The 15,102-nt window shown below is 44.9% G+C and overlaps 1 protein-coding gene across 1 annotated transcript in view; it reads right to left on the bottom strand.

Annotated features, from left to right (window-relative positions):
- Positions 1–1,223: 1,223 nt before the first annotated feature.
- KL (klotho) overlaps positions 1,224–15,102 on the bottom strand; it is a 360,970-nt gene continuing 347,091 nt past the window's right edge. Inside the window, exon 5 of the mRNA XM_078657164.1 lies at positions 1,224–3,233. Coding sequence (XP_078513290.1) covers positions 2,827–3,233 — 407 coding nt within the window. The 3' untranslated portion in view covers positions 1,224–2,826. The remainder of the gene's footprint in view (positions 3,234–15,102) is intronic.

Here is a 15,102-nt window from a genome sequence, read left to right as displayed (position 1 = left end):
ACACTCTTTGGAGTAACCAGGTGCTGTATAAATCCCATATTAATTATTTCAATTCATTCATTCATCACTCATTCAATCTCAATCTACCAATGCTTGTAGATAGGGATTTGCATCAAAGTTCATGGGTCGTTGCTCATATGCCACCCACGGAATACCCCCTTGATGCAAAGTACACCAATATGTTAAACTTTGTGTTACTTTGGGGTACTGTCTAAGGCAAATCCTGATTTGCATTGGATAGTAAATCCCTCCCTAACACACTGTGCTCGGTTTAGATCACAAAAGAGATGCAAACCCTGTGCAAATCGTCAGTAAATCTGGGACCCAAACTCTTATAGTAATTCTGCAACATCTTGTGGAAGTTTGTAACCTCACAATATCTAGGCGGCCAATTTAGGTTTGAGTCATGGTGACAGCAACCTAAACCTTGTACATTACCAAGCACAATACTTCCTGAGAGCCATGCTTCACCCTACTGCAGCTCCTCGAAGCTAAAGCATCCCATCAACCAACAAGATACAACACAAATCTCAGAAACAAAAGAAGGACATATCGTGTAGTACCATGGCAGTTACCGAAGACAAAAACATCTTATGCTCTAAGTGCACATGCTCTGCACAGCATTAGACAGTACATAGGATAGGACAAAACAGAAAGCACACAATGTGAAGCCACAGAGTGCACACAAGGGCTGCGGTGCACTTTTACAAAAACAGCCAATACAAAAATTTCGACTTGCAAAAATATAGGCTGCAAGATTTCAACTTGCACAATATCTTTATAATGCATATAATTACGGGAATGTAGATTTACTATTCCAACTCTTCTATTTACCTTTTTGATGTTGAACTAGTTGATATCTTGCAGTTAGTGTTGTTGCAAGTTGATGTTTAAAAGCTGATATTGTGGTATCACACTCAAACCGGTGGCCCAGACCCCTGAGAGCTTGAGTGCGCACTTAGCATATGGTGTGATTGCCTCCTACATTATGCAAGGAACACTGCAAGTTTTGACTGATGAAAGAACGAGTGACTGATTTTCCTGCCTCTAGTGAGAGCCATCCTACACAGTACTGCATATCTCATAAACACCAACACTAAAACAGAAAACTCAACTAAGATTGAAATGCTACCCTTGCATGCAAAATTACTTGTAGAATGTTACTTTAATATGAATTGCTCCACCATTCCCAAGATCACCTTTATAAATTATTTTGCATTTACTTTTTCTAATAAATGGGTCTTAGATGATACTGATCTGTAAGGGGTCAGATAGGTTTTCTCTAATGCCTGAGATCCCATGTGAATTTTGGGGAACATATCCTGATCCTCAATTCCTTCACTCACACACATGCAGCAGGCAGGAGCACACATGCAGCAGGCAGGGTGGAGCACACGTGAAATGGGCTGCGAGCTCATTTTATTGTTCTGCAGTCAAACAGTTACATTTCACCACAACACCCCGGGCACTGGCCTGTTTTTCCTACTTCAGTCCACAGCAGATCTCATATTTACAAGTTTCCAAATTGGAAAAACAGAGAGAAATAGATTTAAAATAGAGAATTGTGAAATAATAAGATATGCCCCTGTGGTCGTTTGCATTGAGAAACAACAGTTTAGGCATGTTAATCTAGACTGATGTGCAGAACCAATAAAGCACTTTGTGTTCCATTTACAACAGTGTTGGAAGAATATTTAAAAAGAATCAATGGCCCAGGCATGGAACGCCTTTCCACTTCTAGAGTCCGACACATTCCAGATAAATGAGATCCTAACAGTTCTCCAAATGTATAGTGCAGGCACAGAGAGTCAGAATTTCAAGTCCTTAGCAAGGGCATTTCTAAAGATAAAATGCGACACCTGTCCTGGCACTCAAAAAGAAATGACGGGAAAAGGCCTGCCTCAGAGGAGACAAACAAAACTGGAAGTAGAGGAATACGTGGTTGTGGTCCTCTTACTAGATTATAAAAGAGGGTGCAAGAAAAATGATGCACTTTAAGTAGACTAGTCACCATTCATTGAAAATAAATTTCGCTACCACTTTTTTCAGTATGCTCAAGTGTTTACCTGGAAGTGCCCGCTAAATGTTCTTGAAGTAATGTAATTAAGAGGGCATTATATTGGCTGCTAATAATAATATGCCACCCTGCAAAATATATTGGATTCAATTCCCTATATATGAGGTAAGCTGCGATCCATTGCCATTTCTTATGAACCGGCAATGCATATTGAAATTGTGTGATATCAGGACGAATAATACAAAAATGCTTGACGGATTATCATGAAACCATTACAAATGCAAAGTTTTTGTCATTTTGCCTCACTTTTTGGTACCCTGCCTCGCCTTCCTGCCTAAATTGCGTTTATATCATGATGTCTTTTTAGGCTAACTATGGTGTGGTATTTTGTCAAGCGATTTACTCACCCTCTAGTTTCCCCTGGTGTAATCTTATGTGTCACAGTTTGGTTATTTTGCCATTCTAGGCACATGGTGGCCAGTGGACTGTACAAACCCCTTCTTTGGCCAGAAACCATCCCAGAGAGACTATCATCCTTCCCACGGATTCCTTTTGTTTTTAGCAGCAAGCTCAGCTGAGCTTACATTGCATTATTATTTTGAATCAGGATGTTTTTTCTAGAAATTCTATGACCAGTTCTGACAACAAAACACACTTAATATGGAAAGCACAATTTCACAGCACAAACACAAGTACAAGTTTCACCAGTCCCTGAATACTAATTACATTTTGCAGCAAGATGTTCACAGTAGTAGCCAGTGCAAATCTCCCCAGTGCAGAAGGAATCATACAAAGTGTGTGAAAAATAATTATTTCAATACTCTCTTAGCAACATTATACTTAATATTGTGGGAAGGAGGACAAGGGGGGACTAGGGTCTCTTTATATCTTCTTTTGCCTTTCTTGGAGTAATAAATAATCAAGAAAATAGTTACAATAAAGACCACGAATATAAAAGCTATAAAAGCCACCAAGGATTTTCTTGTCTGGAAAAAGCGGCAATCAGGACACGTGGTTGTCTCCGCAGGGCAGAATCTTTTAGGCTCTGCCAGACCTGGAAATCCATTTCTGTCGATGATTTTTCTGTAGTGCCTTAGCGAAGGCTTGGGTTCATATTGATTTGCCACATAGCTGTACAAGCCATATCGGGGATCCATTTTGTCGGTAAAGGAGTAGGCAAAATATCCACGGAGATTGACTTCATCAAGGTAGTAAGCTGAAAAAAGAGCAAGATATGAAGTTATGAAACAAAATCATCAACTGGAAATGTGTTAAGAATTTGGGATATAATTAGGCCTAGATATAATGCTGTGAAACAGCTAAAAGTGTCCAAGTTATCCTCTGAACTGAATACACACTTGATTGTATGTATTCGTATAAGAATCAACAAATACAGACTTTGAAACCCCTACATTCAATTGACCACCTGAATAAGCGACTAAGGGGAATATTATCAAGAACAGCGTTAAAAATTATCGCCAGGTTAGCGGCAGAAAACTGCCGCTAAAGCGGCGATAATGAGCTTGATAATATGCCCTTGAGAATTCCAATAAAAGTCCATGTTCTGGTATGAACATGGGCTTCTATTGGAATTCTCCAAGTCCAGTTTTCTGCTGCTAAACCAGCGATAATTTTAACACCGACCTTGATAATATGCCTCTAAAGGAGTTAGTTCTGTAGAAAAGAAGTCAGAGGCGGTTATTTAGAGTTTGGCAGATGTGGGACATCCACCTAAAATAGGCGAAGGTCCCGTCCTTCCTGTTTAGAGTGTAATCACATGTGTAATACACTCATAATAGGGAGGACCTGACATCTGAGAGCATGCAATCTAAATAGGTAGGAAGGGATGTATACCAGTTTTAGGTGGATGACCCACATTTTCCAGACTCAGCATAACACCCAGTGAGGCAAGAATGCAGGAAGAGGATGTAGTGAACTAAGCAATAATTAATATACATGACCCTGCTAAGTATTTGCAGCAAACATTTCATGTAAAGCACACCCATTTTAAGAACCCAATGTTGGACACATCAGTGAAAGCCTACAGCCATTCTCGGTTTCAAGATATCAAATTCCATGGAATACGAGCTTGTAAAGAGCTACTTGATTTATATTACTACTTTTGATGACCCGACCCAGAGTCTTCAACAGTGTAGAGACGACTCTGACCCCAAAAGCATTATTTTTACCATAACTTTATGAGAAAAGTCTTATTTTGAACATGGGAGCATGTAAGAGAGTTCCATTGTTACTCATAGGTGAATAGAAAAAAGTAAAACAATAGTCCTAAATAAAAATAAGTTCTGCATTTTGATGTTAGTGTGCCTAATAAACCAATACATGCAGCCCGTGGAGGCATTGACAAAGACATTTGTTTTATAGACTGTTAGCAACAACCATATCACTGAAGGTCCTTGGTGATCAAACCTCTGCAGATCAATTTTCAACCATAATGCCAATAGAACTTATCACACTTATAGTTATCTTCCTACCAAACACCTCCAGAGCACCAAAAGAAACACCACACCTGAAACCAGCAAAATCACATCATGTAATCACACAGGATAATTAACATCCAAGCTACTTCCGCCTCTGAAAAGTCCTCCGAACCTCAGAATATTATGAGGGGGCCTGCCAGAATGTGCTAAATACTTTAAATTGGACCTCCAGATACAAGAGAGAGATCAACCCATCACTTTTCCTTATCTTCAATTACACCATGTTGCATTTTTGTTGTTATTGTTAGTGTTAATAAGCAGTTGTAAATTGTACAGTATGGCATTGCAGTACCATCTGGTTACATTGGGCTGTGAGATTCCAAATACTAGAGCTCATTTTCTCATAGTATAAATGGGAGTGATTGAAAGAAGAGTGAACCCCCTGAGGTCAGACCAAAAGAAACCAGCATGACAAACTGCTTTAAGAACATTCTGCTCAAAGAACATCCTTTTGGGAGATATTTGCCTGATTCACAGGACAATAGTTCCATGTGTGCAGGTCCAGAAGGTCAAGGAGAAGAAAGAGCATCAATCCAACCATTGGATAGCCACTCCACCTCGGCTTGATATGAGCTTCTGAGTTCTCACAAAAACGTTCACTGCAGTCCTTTGTCAGACCTAGCAGATCTTGTGGAGCCCTTGTCATGTACGGCCTTCAACTTTGTCCTGCAGCATCACTTCAGAAAAGTAATTATACCTGACTATGGAAGTTTCCAGTGGAACTAACTGCTCCATCTGATCAAGCAATGAGTGTTCACTGCCTCCCTTGGTCACCTGACCCTACTAATAGCTTTTGTCCTAATAATTCTAGCATTCACCATTGACATGTGCATCATGAATCTCACCCACTGGAGCTCTGTTGCGATAGAGCGCCGGTGTTTTTTCAGCATGGGTTTCATGCTCCAAAATGTGTTGATGATGCAAAGGTACACACTTGGTCCAGGCACACCACCCACTTCAATCTGACCCAATCTACTTGCAGGCCAATCATTTAGGTGCCAAGGTTTTTGTTGCATCTCCAGAAAATACATGGTGATGTTAGGTTATTTTCCATTGACTTTCTGTGCATCGGATCTTTCCTATGGTGGCTTGGGTTGCTACACTGAATGATTTCTTTGAATACATTGTCTGATTTCTTTAATTTACATTTTGTTTTTCTGATTTTATGTGGCTCATTTTACTTGATTTGGATGGTTAAGTATTTAGTTTTCTCGTTTATTTATCTCCATCAGAGGATTGCCTTGTAGCCCATGTTAAACGACCAGCTGTGATATTTGTTTTCCCCTGTGGATTCTTTATTTTAGGAGAATTTGACATGAGCCAAAGGTCAACTGAGGGGGAATTTCCCTAATGTCCCAATCAAGAAGTATGGGCCTGATTGTGAGTTTGTCGGTCTCACTGCCTTACCACCATGGCAGCGGTCCCAAAAAGAAAACTGAGCCGGCGGACTTCCACCAGCCGTAAATATGATGCATGCAGCCTAAACCGCCAACCACAGTCAATGGAGTGGTTCCCGGCTGGGCCTTGGCGGACTGCAATGTTGGGGATGCATACTCTGTCTGGGAAGTGTCTTCCCGCCAAGCCGTTTACAAAAACACAGTTATACTGGCGGTCCCCTTGCGGCGGTTCCTCAACAGAGGTAGGCCATTGCGGTAGACTCTCAGCAAAGGACCAGAATAGTGCCCATTGATGGATACAAAAACAACACAGCTGATATCCATTGGCCATGTAGACACACCTGCAAATCACACTATGAAACACACTCCATCCTGGACCATGATCCTTTGCCTCGGCATTGCAGTTAAGCAAGACAGTAACCACTATTTTTTGTTCGGATAAGGCAGCCCTTTTTTCCCCATCCCATTTAAAACTCTCCACCCACTTTTGTTGCATTTTTTTCTAATACCCCTTAGTATTTTTTTCCTTGTCACTCACTTTAATTTAGAGTTAAGTCACAACAAAAAAATCAACGTTATTCAGAGGCTGAGTTGCCATCTTGGTAGATGAAATCATCAGAGTGCTTCCCCTATATCGCTAGTTCAATGGCTCACCAGGGGAACAGATACCTATCTTACATAAAATTGTTACTCAGTTTAACTCCATCCTTTCCATTCCCACAGGCTTACAATGTGCCTCTGAGTCCCAGAGTGAATCCTGATTACTCTTTTATTTTTCTTTCAGAGTTTTATATAGCGCAAACTTGCCCCGAGATTATCAGGTATCAGAGCACTTGCGTTACATAAGGACTCATTCATTTTTTATTTTAAGGCAGGAGGAGGTTACGTGATTAGCCTGAATCGCAGGATGTTGAGTGAGTGTCGTTGCCGAGACTCGAACCTGGTTTCCCATATTTGAAGTCGACCGCCCTAGCCGTTAGGCCACATCCTCTCACATTAAGTTCCCACTGCTGACTGCAGTTATAGACAACTGTTTTTTTGCACATTTCCTATGTGAACATAAAGAACATGCTAAAAGAGGGTGGGAGTCTATCAATACTACAATTAGCAACATGCACTGCAGCAACTGTTTGCTAAAGCACTTGCTGGCCTAAGCCGGAAAAGTATAGACTCATCTTTGCATCATCTCACCCAGTCTCAGATGGCTAATCAGAGATCTAGATTTAGAAAAATAAGGGATAAGGGAAAAGAATGGCAGCTGAAACCCAGACCAACTGTAGCTATGTTGGAATAATACCGATTCCCAACACTCCTGCTTAGAGATTTACTTGAGCCAATCAGAAGGGGAAACAAGCCTTGTCTCTGCTGTGACAAGGAAGTCAGTAGGTTTGAGAAACAGGAGACACAACAGGCATTGAGCACTTCTTGATCTTGTCTTGTTCCTACCTTCTAATGCAGTAACATGTGTAAGCGGAAGGCCGAGGGCAAAGCTAGACACCCAGCTGCCTGATTTCAGCCAAGGAAAGGAGCCACACTTGTAACATTTTGTGGTTCCTAGCTAGAACAATCTTGTAATGATTTGTGGAGCACTGTACATTGTGTACCCAGCATCACCATTGTGATGTGTAATGTGTAGTAAGGCCTTGATTCTACTTGTGGTGCTTACATATATCTATGCATATACACATTCCATGGTACCTATGCTGTATTTGCTAATCAGATCATGGTAAATGTACAAAGAAATGTATAGGCCTTACAGCATGAGCTGTGTATGTATACTGTAAGAAGTAGTTGAGGATGATGTTAGCTATGTGTACAGTCCCACATAGCATTCAGCCCAGATCAGGGCTCGCCAAATCGTTGTCTGAGAGCTAGCTATACTTCACAGACTTCTTCAGATTGCCACACAACCTTGAGGTCACGTATTGGATGGCCACAGGATGTACTTTTATGTACTGAAGTGGTAGAAATGTAATGTTAATGTGGGATCAGTATTCTCAGGCTTCAGAGAGCAAGGCCTGACAACGAGTTGTGGCTATTATGGGCCATGCAGAGTTACTGTGGTAATACAACTGATGCACAGGGTAATCTCTCAGTAGACCTGCAGCTCCTTAGATGTACTCAAAATGAGTTTTCTGAACCAACAGTGACCCTGATTGCTTTTACATGGACAACATTTGGAACGGTGGTTGAAGTAAACCCCTGACCTGATACTTTATTCCATTGACCCACATTGTCACTGTGTGTCATTTACTTATGACAGGCCCCTTACTCCCGCAGGTCTGTTGTCACTTTTCCATAAGTCATGCCTATTTCACATGCGACACAGTAACAGTGCTGATAGTTTGTTACTTTTGAAGAGAATTTGATATGTGAATCACCAGTTTTGTAACATTCAACCAATCAAACAAGAAATACAAGGGTTTGTTGATGTCATCCCTGTAACAGTGCCTCGTTTGGCAAAAGGTGTGATGGCAGTGCATACCACACAAACTCAATCAGACGTAGTATGATAGTCCATTAAGTAGTCCACATGTCAACGCGTCCCCAGAGAGGAAGCTCTCATTGACACACATGACTGCCCTTTTATTTGTGACCTAAGTATTAGGCTGCAGTCTATACTATGATACCAGGCTGTATGGACCGTATACATCAGGTCAATGGGCCTGGCGGTAAATATATCTGTACAGTCATGCACAAATAGTTTACCCTTCAGAAGGTCACAATGGTGTCTTGTGTTTCGTATTAGCTCACATCACAGTACATGTAGGATGGCCCTGGGCTACAAGATGTTAGTGGGCTGGCTTAGTCAGTGTAGAATATCACCAAGGTTGAGGATAGTCAGAAGATGACTCCAAAAGTATGTATTCATGTCTTTGTAGTGCTCAGCATGTAAGAACTACACATGGAGTGTGTTGACTATTGATTTAGGCTTGAGCTAGATGCAAATAAAATGTATGACAACCAAATAGAAATCCAAAAACTTGCAGTTATAATCTGTGTGTTTATCAATTGGATCCATACAGGCCAATGCCGATCAAAAGCAATCCATTTGAAAATCCATCGCCTGGAAGATGAGGACCATGGGGTCTATCGCTGATGCAGGATCTATTGCAGGTAGAGATGAGAGGATCTGAGGTGCTTGACAAGGAAGTTCACGGAGGTCCAATTAAGAATGTCTTCCTTACATGGAAGGGGCACGCACCGGACCCTGACCCCCCTAATGGCCCGCATACTGGCGGTGGCCTACCCGGAGCTTGATGGGCAGTTGAGCGCCCAACAGCAGCTACAAGGGGGTGAGTCCTGGCCTGAGTGAACATTGCTTACTTTGTGTGTTACAGGCATGCATTAACCGATCAATATTGAGGGAGGCCCATGTGCATCGCACAAGAAGAGTTTCTTTTTGTGTGATAGTAGATGCATGCTAATGTGCTGTGCTTATTGTCTTTATGACCAGGAACACAGCGGAGTCCAGTCCACTACCAATTTACTGTTTTGAGAAGACATATGGCTGAGTTAAGTGATAAATCAGCTCATGTTCTTTAATGTTCTTGGTAACAATTGTACCAAACAAGCCACTTGTCTTCCTTGTGTAAGGAATGATGTTCACTCACTACTGTCTCATAGGATGGTGGCCCTATTACATGTGACATGGCATACAGTACACTCTTTATACAGTGACTGGGCAACACATCCCATTGGTAAATTGGAATTCAACAGTGACATGAGTGTGCAAACATCACTGGTGCTGTCAGCATTAATGCCTGTATGTTGCCCAGTGTACATTTCCCTGTTGTTAGTTCATCTGCAATGGTGTTTCAAAATTCATTCACCAACTGGGTGACATGCATCAGGGAGTGAGATGTAGAAATGTAGAGATCATATGTGAGTGCCTACACTCATCATTACAAGGCAATTTGTGTTTGCTATACCAAATAGTGCTGTGATGTGCTATCCGATTAGGACTATAGTGATCCCACATCTTCACTTCGATATTCACTGACACACAACAACTTTGAAAGGTGTATTGGCCTGTAGGAATGTAATCTATGAATGGTGTTATCACCTGCACCAATCAGGATTGTGGATGTTCATATAACTTTAAGAAGTCTTATGCTGTGTGCATTTGGAGAATCTATCTCCCAAAATGTTGGCCCTCAATGTCTCCAAGCTACTTTGTTATGCTCCATGTGATAAATAGCTAAACTACATCAGTACAGCTTTCAATTGACTTTTTTGGAAGTGGATATCTGAAGACATTTCAAGTCAAAAGTCTCTGTGGGTCAGACTGCACTCCTGAATGCCATCCAGGGGCAAAGCACACATATGCAGCATATGGTGGTCTACCTGAAATGCATTCACAATACCATGTCAGTCTTACAAAGATCTTTTCAGGCTCTGGCCTCCTCAATCACTGCAGCCTTCCATCCACTCCACCCTTGTGTTCCACCCCTGGCCCATGCCCACATCAGCAGTCACAAAACACACCTTGCACTTCTACTTCACCGACATCCACAGACACATCAATCACACTATGCAGACCTAGGAAAGTGACCGAAATAGTCACACAGCCAACAAAGACTTGAGAAAGAAGACACTCTGTTAGAACTGGGGTAGCCTGGCCTAGGGCAAGACATATACTTCAGAGGCACAGTGTTAAGGTTGCAGTCCACCCAAGAGTAAAACCACGCAATAGCACACAAAAGAAAACGCTACACCAAAAATGTAGGAAAATACGCACTGCTTTATAAAAATAATATACTCTTAGGTTTAACTCTCAATATTCACACAGGAAAAATTTACACTTCGTTCAGAAGAAATGTCATTACTGTTTGTCTGTGGAAAAAGAAGTATAACTCAGTACATGTAAACTGTAATATTCTTAATCTCTCACACTTACTAAATTAACATTTCATACAGGTTACCTTTTGGAGAAGAGTACCTATTAATCAGGAATTTACTGTAATCCCCGCTAAGGTGCTACTTAAGTCACCAACTTTTACATCACTAGAGGTTCTAGCATTTGGCTAGGCAAAGTTTTTAAACAGATTTAAACAGGACTTATACTCTATAACTGGTCTCAGTATTTGCAATAACACCTTTGACCTGCAATGCCAATTATCACCAATTCCTGTAGCACATCATCTTTAAATGGCACTATACAATATCTGGCAGGTAACTTTTATGCCTACTCAGGCCATTTAAGTATATCTTGTACTAGGCTCTTGCTCCTCAGAGCTTCTAAACCACCCTGGGAGGCAAATTGTCAGGCACAGTCATAAGTTAAAATTATTCCGTGTGCTTAGAACTCCCCAGAGGGCCCCACTCCTTACTGTAGCGTGGAGACGACGTTGTCCCAGTCTCCACGCGTCGCTGCTGTCTTGAAACTCCCTCGAGGTCTCACCGGCCTCACTCTACTCCCTCCCGCCGAGCCAGCTGCTTATTTGAGGCTGGGGCGGGGGAATAGCCAAGAGCGCTTTTCTTTTACTCCCTTTTCTCCGCTCCAACTACTTCCCTGCTACTGATGCGGAGGAATAACAAGCGCGCCCTTCCAAGGCCCCCTTCTCCACTCGCGCCAGCTCCTTCCTGAGGCGCTCGAGTGAGAAGGGCGCACTGATCCCTGGAGCATGCGCGGAGCGCTCCTCGCTGCTGCTCCCGCCCTCACAGATCCGGCTCCGCCTCACGGAGCCCGGCGGCTCAACGGGGCATGCGCGGGACGGTAGCGTCTCCTCCACAGGGACCGCGCTGGACACACCGCGCTGCCCCTCTTCTCCGCTCCTCACCTCAGGGCCTGCAGCTACAGGTCGAAATCAGCGCCGCCTCACCTCAGGATACTCAGGCTTCACCCCCTCACAGCGCCGCTCACTCCGCGCCGGAAATGGCAGAACGGCTTGACAACTCGCCGCCTCTGCTCTTTCAGCACGCAAACACCGGCTCCCACGCAGAGTGACTCCTCGTCCCACTACCTCCGCTGCCACAGGTAGGAAGAGGGCCTCGCTGGGGTTGTAGCGCAAGGGGGCTTCTCAGAAGTCGGTCAGCTACCAATTTAATGAACTGAGCAACAGGGGGGGGGGGGCACCAGGATTAGCCCCAATTCGTTTAGGACTCTAGCTGGCACAGTCTCTTTTGGGATCCTTAAGCTGGCACAGTCTCTTTTGTGATCCTTAAGCTGGCGCAGTCTCTTTTGGGATCCTTAAGCTGGCGCAGTCTCTTTTGGGATCCTTAAGCTGGGCAGAGGACTACACTTGTTCAGTGCTGCAGTCTCCTTCTCCTGGTCACTTCCTTACTCTTCCAGTCAAGGGGTTAGACAGGCGCCCAGGGTCTCCAGTAACTTCCCACAGCGGGGCCAGGACAAGTAACCAAAAGGGGAGTAATGGGTTGGACCAATAAGGCAGTTTCCCAGTCCAGGGGGTCAACCCTAAGTCTAACCTCTTCCCACCCTCAGCTACCACCTGTCCTCCAGCTGACTTCCACAGGTAGACAAAATGGCTGCCCCGCATTCCGCCTTTTATAGGCTGCCCTTCAATGGTCCAGCATGGACCAGAAGGTTCTGGAATGCCCTATGTTAAGCTATGGCCAAGTTCTAGGTGCGACAGTTGGGGCAGTTGGTGGCCACCATTTTAGGTGGTGCCAACTTTCCTGTCAGAACAGGCCTCTGGGCCTGAGGTAAAAGATTATGGGGGGAAAAAGAACACCTATCCCCTTGACCAACACCTAAAAAAGTAGTAGACACAAAAAATAGTAAGGGTATGAGGGGCAAAAAGGGGACAAAATAAATAATAATGAGGAGGGACTGCGCAAAAAATCCAGACAGGTCTAACACGCGTCCCCCCCAGCTGAAAGTGGGGAGAACTACCCAACCCCTTGGGAGTCCTCTTCACTAAGGCGGAAATACCTGGAGAGACCGTCTGCATTGGCGTGGTCCACTCCAGGCCGATGTTCCACCCGGAAGTCCATCCCCTGTAGGGAGATGGACCACCTCAACAGCTTGGGATTTTCCCCCTTCATTTGCATCAGCCAACGAAGGGGGCGGTGGTCAGTCTGAACCAGGAAGTGCGAGCCAAAGAGGTATGGCCGCAGCTTCTTCAGAGCCCACACCACCGCAAAAGCTTCCCTCTCAATTGCACTCCACTTCTGTTCCCGGGGAAGCAGTCTCCTGGATAGGAAGACTACAGGCTGATCCAGGCCCTCTTCATTTAGTTGCGATAACACTGCCCCAATGCCATGTTCAGATGCATCTGTTTGAACAATGAACTCCTTGGAGAAATCGGGAGCCTTCAGGACCGGTGCTTCACACATTGCCTGCTTCAACTTTTCAAAGGCTTGCTGACAAGCCTTTGTCCACACTACCCGTCGAGGTTGTTTCCTAGAGGTGAGCTCTGTGAGGGGCGCTACAATAGTGCCATACCCCTTCACAAAGCGACGGTAGTAACCCGTGAGGCCCAGGAAAGCTCGGACCTCAGTCTGTGTCTTGGGGGGTTCCCAGGCCATGATTGCCTCAATCTTCGCCTGCAGGGGCTGCACTAACCCCCTACCCACCAAGTGTCCAAGGTACACAACCGACCCCTGTCCAATCTGGCATTTGCTGGCTTTGATGGTCAATCCAGCTTGTTTCAGCGCCTGGAGAACTGCTTGCAAATGTTGCAAGTGGTCCTCCCAACTGCTACTGAAGACAGCAATGTCATCCAAGTAAGCAGCCGAGAAACCCTCCATTCCAGAGAGGACCTGGTTCACCAGTCGCTGAAATGTGGCAGGGGCGTTCTTGAGCCCAAAGGGCATCACACAGAACTGGAAGTGTCCCTCAGGCGTGGAGAAGGCTGACCTTTCCTTTGCTCCATCTGTCAAGGAGATCTGCCAGTACCCTGAAGTGAGGTCAAAGGTACTTAGGTATTGGGCAGCTCCTAGCCGGTCAATTAACTCATCCGCCCTGGGGATGGGATGAGCATCAGTTTTGGTAACTGAGTTCAGTCCTCGGTAATCCACACAGAACCTCAGTTCTGGTGTGGTGCCCGGTGGGGCGGCTTTTGGGACTAACACCACCGGTCTGGACCAAGGGCTGCTGGACGGTTCTATCACTCCTAGCTCTAACATCTTGGCAACTTCGCCATGGATGCTAGCCTTCACCTTGTCCGACAGCCTATAGGTCTTGGATTTCACTGGAGGGCTGTCTCCTGTGTCCACATCATGGGTACACAGGTGGGTTCTTCCCGGGACAAGGGAAAACAGTGAAGAGTACTGCCCCAATACCCGTCGGCAATCCTCTCGTTGCTCAGGAGTGAGAGACGGGGAGAGAATTACTCCCTCCACCGACCCATCCTTCTCTTGACATGAAAAGAGGTCTGGGAGAGGCTCGCTTTCTGCTTCCTCAGCACCATCAGTCACCAACATCAGGATGACCTCTGGCCTCTCATGGTGGGGTTTGAGGCGATTGGCATGCAGCACCCGTAGGGGCTGCCGCGGGGTCTTAAGATCCACCAAGTAAGTGGCCTTACCCTTTTTCTCCAACACCTCAAATGGGCCTGTCCAACGATCCTGAAGGGCACTTAGCTCTCCAGGTTCCATCACCCAAACCTTCTGGCCAGGCTCCAACTCCACCGGGTGAGCATTTTGGTCGTACCATTCCTTCATGACTGCCTGACTGGCCTCTAAGTTGTCAGCAGCCTGCTTCCACAACTTGGCCATCTGGCTTCTGAAGGCCAACATGTAGCTCACCACATCCTGGGGAGGTTTTCTAGGAGACTTCTCCCATCCTTCCTTCACCAGGCTGAGAGGCCCACGCACCGGGTGCCCATACAACAATTCAAATGGACTGAAGCCCACTCCTTTCTGTGGCACCTCTCTGTAGGAGAACAGCAAGCAAGGTAGGAGGACGTCCCACTTCCTCCGTAAGCTCTCTGGCAGACTTCTTATCATGCCCTTCAGGGTTTTATTAAATCTCTCAACCAGTCCATTGGACTGGGGGTGATAAGGAGTGGTGAACCGGTAGGTCACCCCACACTCCTTCCACATGGTCCGCATGTAAGCGGACAGGAAGTTAGTCCCCCTGTCAGACACAACCTCCTTCGGGAATCCTACCCTAGTAAAGATTCCCATCAGGGCCCTAGCTACCACAGGTGCAGTAACAGTCCTCAGAGGGATGGCCTCTGGGTACCGTGTGGCATGATCCACCAGAACCAGGATGAACCTGTGA

The sequence above is a fragment of the Lissotriton helveticus genome, chromosome 8 (genome assembly GCF_964261635.1).
Source record: "Lissotriton helveticus chromosome 8, aLisHel1.1, whole genome shotgun sequence".
Taxonomy (NCBI): domain Eukaryota; kingdom Metazoa; phylum Chordata; class Amphibia; order Caudata; family Salamandridae; genus Lissotriton; species Lissotriton helveticus.
This window is presented reverse-complemented; position numbering and strand designations above follow the sequence as displayed.